At 47.5% G+C, this 8,968-nt stretch overlaps 1 protein-coding gene across 2 annotated transcripts in view; it reads left to right on the forward strand.

Annotated features, from left to right (window-relative positions):
* DYM (dymeclin) overlaps positions 1–4,840 on the forward strand; it is a 367,263-nt gene extending 362,423 nt beyond the window's left edge. For both annotated transcript variants that reach the window (XM_003784710.2, XM_023510160.1), the window contains one exon: positions 4,446–4,840. In XM_003784710.2, coding sequence (XP_003784758.1) covers positions 4,446–4,595 — 150 coding nt within the window. In that variant the 3' untranslated portion in view covers positions 4,596–4,840. The remainder of the gene's footprint in view (positions 1–4,445) is intronic.
* The last annotated feature ends 4,128 nt before the right edge of the window (positions 4,841–8,968 follow it).

An 8,968-nucleotide genomic window follows, 5' to 3' on the forward strand; every position in this document is an offset into this window, starting at 1 on the left:
CCAGCTAAAAAGGACTTTGGCTCTAGAATGCCAAAGGCATGTCCTAGGCACATGCCTACTACCCCCTAGGACCTTAGTAAATATTTACTGAATGAATGGGGGCGGAAATGGGGCCGAATCTCAAATTATCTATTGGTCTTTGGAGTGCTTTCTTAGTTACTTCAAAGATAAAATGAATAACTATGTGTGAAGTATTTGATTATGCTTGCCACATGATAATCATGTTAGCTATAAATGTTTGCTGTGATCTCAGAATTAAATTATAAAGTTTTTATGAGAAATTTTACAGAAATAATCATTGCTCAGCTTGAAGAACTTCATAGTAGAATCTGTACATGTCTACCATTGACCAAGTCTATACTATTTTGTGTGCTATACCCTTATGTACCATAACTGAGTATTCCTGCTACTTTGGGTATAACCTTACATTTGAGATTTTGTTTCTAGCATTTGAAAGCCATGGTTATTACTTTCTAAATAGCCTGCTTTCAGGTGAGAGGAAAGGTCTCCATACTGTTAAGAGATATTCTGTGCCTTCATAGGGGGTAAAATGGTTGTTGTTTTGACATACTCTTGAAGCATTTGTGTCTCTGTTTTTACCAGATGGTAGGAAGGATAGTCATGGGGGTGCTGGGTGCTTTTCCCAGATCCACCTTTGCAAAATTTAAGGGTAGTCTTTGACTCATTACTCCTTCTAACTAGTCATCAGAATTCCCCAAAACCATGAGGACAGGTAAACTCACTGCCCGCCTGTAAATGTAAGTACTAGCTCTTGCCTAAGTTTTAATAATTCAGTTGGGAGGAATTCTTAAGAGAGCAGTTAAAAATTTGCTCACTTCATTTCCCAGCACCCCCCATAGAGATCCCGAAAGTGGTCTCATGTAGGTCTCACACCCATTCCTAAGGCCTTCTGGGGAAAACCCCAGCTATGTCACTGGATGGAGAAAAGGTTTCACATCCTTGAGTCATTTTTATTTTAACAAGAACTGTGTTTTCATGGCGACAGTGCCATAATGTAGGATGTTATTATTCCAACCAAAGAGGCAATGTGGGAACTCTGGCCTTTTCAAACCACCACCTCTACACCCCCACCCCAGCCCGTCACTTCCCTCTGAGTCAGGGTGAGAGGTTTTCTCAATTTTGAGGCCATCTCAAGGACTAAGATTTCCATCTCCATTGGCGTGAGGAAAATTTCTTCTCAAACAGCATCCCCCATTATTTCTTAGTTATTGACATTATGGTGCTTCTTAAAGGATGAGCAGTGTGCTGGGTTCAGTGCCATACAGTAAAAGGGCACAGAACTAACCTGAGGATTGTCACAGAGCCTGAGAGAATTGAATTTGAGGACAAAGCACTAGGGCGGCTAGTACTTTGTCTCTTTTCAAATTGACTTTGCACACTCGGTCAGACCTAGGCTTTAAACCTGATTCCACCACGAGCAGGGTGTGTGACCTTGCACGAGGCATTGCGACTCTCTGAACCTCACTCTGCCTTCTCTTAGTGAAGCTGGTGATACCAGCCTCAGTGGGACATTGAGGGCCTGACCAAGCTGCAGTGTGGAAAGCTTCAGGTGGGCAGAATATGTAGCAAGTGCTGGTTGGTGGTGGCTACTAGCTGCCCCCTATTGCTACAAATGCAGATTTTTCACAGAAAAGAATACTGTTGTGTTGGTAGCTATAAGACACCTGCTTGCTTCCATGACAAAAGCTTACCTCCTAGCACCCCCATGCCTGAGACCCCTACCCCAGGCTGAAAGCAACAGAGTGTGTAAAGAGGATCACTGAGGCAGCCAAGGACTCCAGTCCCTGGGAAACCAGCCAGCTGCTGCATGGTCAGTGCGGGAGCAGGAGTCAAGGGACTTCAGGAGTAGATAACAAGGGGACAGAAAGCGGGGCTGCTGGTACCCGAGGTCACACAAGCGGGTGCCAGAAGTAGTACCACATTCACACCCCTGAGCTGATCAAACTTTGTCTGCTGGACTAACCCAAAGGGCTCAGGTCAACGCAGCTGTCCTGTAAGTCGTGGGCAGTATCAGCCACACCGACTTTCAGCCCATGCTGGGGACACCACAGGACTCATAAGAAACACTGGTGGCCTGAAAGGCTTGGGTTCTCATTAAACCAGAACGGTTTTGGAAAAGGAGGCTGGGAGTGTGGGGTGGTAGAGGCCTAAGGGAAGACCCAGGGGTAGGTGATGTGATGTTACAGTTGGGCCGCTCCCAAACCGTGTGCATGTGCGTGTGCGTGTGCGTGTGTGTGTGTGTGTGTGTCCCTATTAACACAGCTCCCTGGGAGCCCGGAAGTGGGGCTTGGTTTTCAGTGAAGCCACAGCTGGTAGGGGCTGTGCCATCAGCAGTGTGTTGACGGTACATCAATGACCAGATGCCCTTCTTTTTAGGACTTTACATACACTTAAAGATGTGACTCAAAACCCATCCTGCCACACAGCTTTTGCGGCTTCTCCCTATCCCTATTCGAACCGACCCTCTCAAGCTCTGAGATCCAACACTTAGATGTCTTTGGTCTTAATCACCGTAAAGGTTATTTGCAAATAGCTCTGTGTGTAGCCCTCTGCCTGTCTCTCCCCTTCCCTAAATATCTTTAAAATCCACCCAACTGGTGTCATCCTAGTTCAGTCCCATCAGCCCTGCCCACTGCCACGTGGCCTCCAGTTCCACACACTGATCATAGAGGTCACTACGCAGACTGTCCTCATCACCCAGCAGCCTCTGTCAAGCCCTTCAGCGTGGAGTCCAGCCCACGTCACATGGCTCACATGTCTGTCCTCCCCTGCTACTGAGGTCCTCACGTCCCCCACACAGGCCCACCCTCACGCGCACACGTCCCTCCTCCGCCCTGGCCTCTAGGGCAACTTGGCCTTTCCCTTCTCACTACCTGTTCTAATCGTTTCACTAGGGGGTGGGGTTGCTGCTACTGTTTGTCTCTCCCGTCCATAAGAATTGACACTCTGGGAGGACAGGAGCTGTGTATGGTGGCACCAGGCAGCAGACAGCAGAGTGAATGAAACGACAAGCAAACAGACTTGACCTGAGAAGAATCTGATAAGATGACGTACACGAAGCGCCCACTCGTGTGTTTATAACTTAGCTGGCCCTCATGTACAGTCGATCGTTACGTTGTTTTGTTCATTTATTAAGTGCCTGCCCAGTATCCATGGGGATACAGCAGCTAGCAGAACAGATAAGTCTCTGCCCTCGGCTCGGCGCCTATAGCTCAACCGGCTAAGGCGCCAGCCATGTACACCTAAGGTGGCGGGTTCGAATCCCCAACCCGGACCCGCCAAACAACAATAACGGCTGCAACCAAAAAATAGCCGGGCGTTGTGGCGGGCACCTGTGGTCCCAGCTGCTTGGGAGGCGGAGGCAGGAGACTCGCTTGAGCCCAGGAGTTGGAGGTTGCTGTGAGCTGTAATGCCATGGCACTCTACCCAGGGGGACAGCTTGAGGCTCTGTCTCAAAAAAAAAAAAAGTCTCTGCCCTCCTGGGCCTTGCCTCTGAGTGTAATGTAAACAGCTGTGGACAGACGTATGGACATTTGCCTTCTTTCTCTTTTTTGGCCCTCTGTCTCAACTTTCCACCAGACCTCTCCTCTTAGGATGCTGAGCACCCCATCCTACCTGGGACAGTGGTCACCAGGCTACAGCCACTCTTGCCAGAGTCACCTTGGCAAGGGAGGAGGCCCAGGGGCCTTTAGCAGACTTGAGCCACTCCTCAGACTGCTGAACAGAATCACTTCCTCTGCCCTGGCTAGAAGAAATAGGTCAGGAGTAAAATTAGAAAATCAGAAGCCCGCTTCCTGGACACGTGCTAAAATGCAGCTGCCACCTCAGGCTGCTAAACCGCGCACCTTCTCACATCCCCAGGGACCCAAGTGTACAGACCCAGGCACCTGCAAATGTCCACAGCGCCAGGCTGACCTGCCTCAGAGAGGAGTAACCTCGGCCTCCCCTCTGCATAGTCAAAGCCATCCATCCTGCCATCTAGGAAGAAAAGCAGGCTGCCTCCCCAGACCCAGGCTCTACCCGACACCTTGCCTCTTCAGCTCAAGGCTATTTCCAAACCAACACTGAACCCTGAAAGCAAAATCTGTCACTCAGAACCAGCCCTCAGTTGTGCAGGGGGCAGCTCTGGCCTGGGCTTGTCTGCCACCCGTGCAGGGTTCATTCCTGGTTGTGATACTCCTCACCCTCCCCCAACCCTTGTTTGGCTCCCTCCTCAGCACACTCTCAGCCAAAGTGACATTAGCTAACCAGGACCTATGGGGTTATTTGCTTTTCCCTTAGGTCATTTACATTTCCTTAGGAACCATTGGAGGACCAATTAGGGGAGGTGGCTTCCTGCACACCACCACACCCGTGGCAGACTTCTCTGCCTTTGCTTGTGCATGGAACTGGGAGATTATAAGATCATCTTGTTTTTGTTGCAGAAATTTCCAGAATTGAAATTCAAATATGTGGAAGAGGAGCAGCCAGAGGAGTTTTTCATCCCCTATGTCTGGTCTCTTGTCTACAACTCAGCAGTGGGCCTCTACTGGAACCCGCAGGACATCCAGCTGTTCACGATGGATTCCGACTGAGGGCCATAGGCCCTCTCCCACCCTCCCTCCAGCCAAGCAGCCCTCCGAGTTCCTCTGTTTCGGGGCATCAGAAGTAGACAATTGCCTGGTGTATCTCCTGCTAAAGAGGATTATACAAGTGTGTTTCTTGCCCTGCACACGCTTTGGAGAATTGGTGCCAGTTGGCAGTAGATCATTCAGCTTAGATTGTAGGGAAAAAGGGGGAGAATACACAACGATAATAAACATAAACACTTGCCATTCAATATGCAATTTTATTTCTTAAACCAAAAATCTAGAACTTTCCCAGGATCCCAATGCCTTAGGCACGTAACACTTCAACAGTGCACACTTTTTTTTTTGCATGTTTAAGATTTTTGTGATGATAGCGTGTGTGCGTAAGACAGAGAAAGAGCTATTTCTTTAACATTAAGGAGTATCAGTGAGATCTGATATTGAGACAGGAATTAACAAGGAAACACAGTCATGCATGTGAGCTTGTCTCTGAGAGGGCCCATGATTTCATAAACACTCTACCTGGGCAGTTTGATATTTATCTTTACAGAAGCTGCGTCTTTCCCTCAAAGAACAAAAATGAATCCTCCTCATGGAACCTGGATTGACTTGTCTGTGGATTTGGCCTTGGAGCTATAGCTGAATCTAGTACAAATTAAGTTAACTCCCCCTACTCTGTATTAATGACTGGGCAAGGAAGAACTTAATTTTGGTCTTTTTCTGTTGGTTTATTTTTGGTTTCTTTCTTTTTCTTTTTTTTTTTTTGAGACAGAGCCTCAAGCTGTCACCCTGGGTAGAGTGCTGTGGCATCACAGCTCATAGCAACCTTCAACTCCCGGGCTCAAGCAATTTTTCTGCCTCCACCTCCCAAGTAGCTGGGACTACAGGCACCTGCCACAATGTCTGGCTATTTTTTGGTTGCAGCCGTCATTGTTGTTTGGCAGATCCGGGCTGGATTCAAACCCACCAGCTCAGGTGTATGTGGCTGGCACCTTAGCCACTTGAGCCACAGGCACCAAGCCAAAAAGCTTAATTTTGAAAGTAGTCTTTTTCCTTCAATCAGATTACTAGAAGAAAAAAAGGAGGCCAGTTTGTTGATACCATATTTTACATGAGATGAAAAGCATTTTTTACCTTTGATTTTTAAAACACTCTTTGGTCTTGTTTGGTCCCTGAGCTAGAGGAAGGAGCTCCTCTGAGGGAAATGGCCACCAGCGTTGTGCTGAGCAGACCAGTGGGTACTGAGGATGGTGGGTGGGACGGGGCAGACCATCCTTTTCAGGTTGCACTCTACATCGTCACCCTTCACATGTAGATGAGGAGCCCAGTTTGATTTTCAGAGACACAGAGAGTATTTGCCTTTCAACGGAGCACGTAATCCCAGATGAAACTGAGCCCCTCCTTCAAATTGCTGTTGTCACCTCATCTGTGTCAAGATCCGCATCTCCTGTCCCCCATGTCCCTAGGCGCCGGGGCTGAGTTATTTTGGTCCATCACCATCCTCTGACAGTCCAGGAGAAGCCCTTGTCAGTCACCCCGAGGTCTGTAAAAGGCACAATCTTTGCCAGCCTCCTGGTGCACCTGTGTGATTTCCCCGCAGGGACAGCCAGGCTGAGCTGCCCTCAGCAGGCAATTGAGGTGCACCAATCTTCTCTTCCTCACCTGGACGGGGGTAGCACATAAGTTCCCTGAGGCGGAGTGACTTGTGGAGGGCCTGTCCCTGGAGGGGTGGTCCAGAGGCAGGTGCAGCTCTCCCCTTGCCCCCTCAGTGCCTATTCTGCGGAGCCTCTTGCTGTCCTAGTGCATAGAGTTCACTGCAGGTGTGTGCAGGGCCTGCCAGTCAGAGATGAGGCTTGTCAAGGACACTACTTAGTCCCACTGGGGGAGGGGTGATCCCCTGCCAGAGGGGGGTGTGACTATACTTATTTCCTATGTGAGAAAATCATTAACAGCTTTGTTTCCAAAGCATTTTGATTTGCTTCCTTTTCCTTTAAACCAAAAATTAAAAAAGAAAAATTGAAGGGTCATGTGAAGCAACCAAGCTTCTGATAGGACCATGGAATTGTCTTCTGAGTCTAAGCGCTGGTCGGTACCATGGGACAGTCACTGGGTTACAGGACCATCAGCTCTTGTGACCGCAAGACATAACAATCTCCCCAAAGCCCAGTCGTCTTGATAGAGGGCAGACTCCCAAGAAAGCCCGGGTGAAAGGCATCACATAGCCTCTCCACTAAGCCTCCTGAATCACTGAGGTGCCCCCTTCCCTCTCCTTGCTTCTCACCCAGCACACAGTAGACGTGCTCCCAGGTCTAAGAGCTCAGTGGGCAGCAGCCTCTGAGGAGGCCTGGGAGGGGCTCCGCCTCATGTTTCAGGCCCCCGGCTCCCTCTGCGCATGCAGAGCCCCCCAGCTCTGCAAAGCCACCACGAGTCTCTTCCCTTATTTTTGTGAAAGATTTATTACGTGGCAATAAACTAAAATGTTAAACTTCAATTATGCTTCTGTTGATTTTGAGTGTTTGCTTAGACATCTTTTTGTTTTACACAAAGTAAAAATGTATAAAATGATAAAACACAGAATCATCACGTGTTCTGGTGGAAATTAACATTGGATTTTACCCACCCATGTGGCTGTTATTGCAGTGTGTCATTGTATCCGCAAAGAGTTCTGCCACAATATTTATTTCTGAAAGAATGGGCCCCTTTGAATAGCACCTTCCCTATCAAGAGTTCAAGACATTTAGCAAAGAAGCTTCAGAATTCTGTAGTTCCCACAGCCACCCCTGAGGCCAGTGTCACAGTATCTGTGAACAATAGCCTTGCAACAGGACTGCTACTATTCAACAGTGCAGACAGCACAGCTCAAGGACAAAGACAGAGAAAGGAAAGAAGAGAAGGTCCCCGAAGGTGAAGCATAGAAAGTTCACTGCACACACAGCTCTCTCTGGAGGGAAATCACAGGAGCTAAAAGCAGGAGGTGGAAAGAGGGAAGAACAGGACCAGTGTCAGAACTTGGTGACATCCACAGGAGCTTGTTAAGATGCATCAAAGAGGAGCGTTTAGTAAGAGGGTCCTTTTAGACACTACATTTCTTTATGTTAGGCACCATACGTATTTCGCCTTCAGACTCTGGGGAGCCAGGGTTTAGCATGAGCGTTGTGGCCGTCTGCACAACTGAGTCGCCCCCATGCTGCTCTGCAGGGCTGTCAGAGTTTGGTACTTCCTGATTTTATAGGCTGAGTTTGCAAGGTCGGCCGTTTGCATCTCTTAATTCTGTCCTAGGCAACAATTTCAGTAGTTGCGTTACATATTAGGGACTGATCCTTGGGTCCCCAGCTCCAAATCTGGGGCTAGTCCAGGAGGATAATCCTACTTTATGTCCAAGAGGCAAAGAGGTCAGGGTTTCTATTCTCTTTTGAAGAGCTGTGCTTACCATGAATATGAAAAAAAGAGCACACGATCCACTGCAAAAAATGCATGTTTCTTTTTTAAGAGTTCTATAAAAGCATAAAATTAAATCTCTTTAGGGCAGTGATTTTCAACCGATGTGCTGTGAAAGTTTTTAAAGATCATTAAATTATTTTAGAAAGATGTTCAAAGCACAGTAAGCCTACTCCTTTTATTACTCTTTTTTTAATCAACATAATTTAAGTGTGCTGTGGAAGTTTAACTATAGGTTCAAGTGTGCCGTGAGTTTAAAAAGGTTGAAAAACACAGCTTTACGGTATAGTTATTCATGGTCCCCACCCAAAGCAGGGGAGATTCACCAGCAGACCCCTACTCCTTTGGTCCAGCCCCTCATCTGACTTCTCAAAGCTGTCTAAATGCCAGCTCTCAGACATAGGCTGTGGGATTAGCAACAGCCCTCAGGGGAAAAGCTGCCTTGTACAGCTGGACAGGTAATACTTCACCATCCTGTGGACTCTGGAATGCCTTCAGGCACATTTTTAAAATATTTTGACCTGATTTCCAAGTTGTCCTTAGCTGGAGGGTTGGTCCTCCATTACTATCATTAGACTATCACTCACTGGTACTGTAGCTCAACTTCTAAACCACCTCGTACCTGAATGTGGATTAAGGCGCAACCAGATTCCCAGTGCCCCAGATGCCTCTGTGAAGCAAAAGTAAACTCTGAAGGAAGTAAACATTACCCAAGGCCTGGAATTATTTCTATACTGTTACAATGAGAAATATCCAGGGATGGCAAGAAGACCAGACAGTATCAATTATTTGAATTAAAACCATTAAAAAAAAAAAAAAAAACAGTAAAAGTACCCGAAAGGGCTCCAGATTTGTCAGTCACAGAATTTGAAACAGCTGTGCTCACTGTGTTCAAAAACATAAAACGTGTGATCAAGAATCTTAGCAGAGGCTCGGCGCCT

This window comes from Otolemur garnettii, unplaced genomic scaffold (assembly GCF_000181295.1).
Source record: "Otolemur garnettii isolate 467f Iridium unplaced genomic scaffold, OtoGar3 scaffold00012, whole genome shotgun sequence".
In the NCBI taxonomy this organism is placed as follows: Eukaryota; Metazoa; Chordata; class Mammalia; order Primates; family Galagidae; genus Otolemur; species Otolemur garnettii.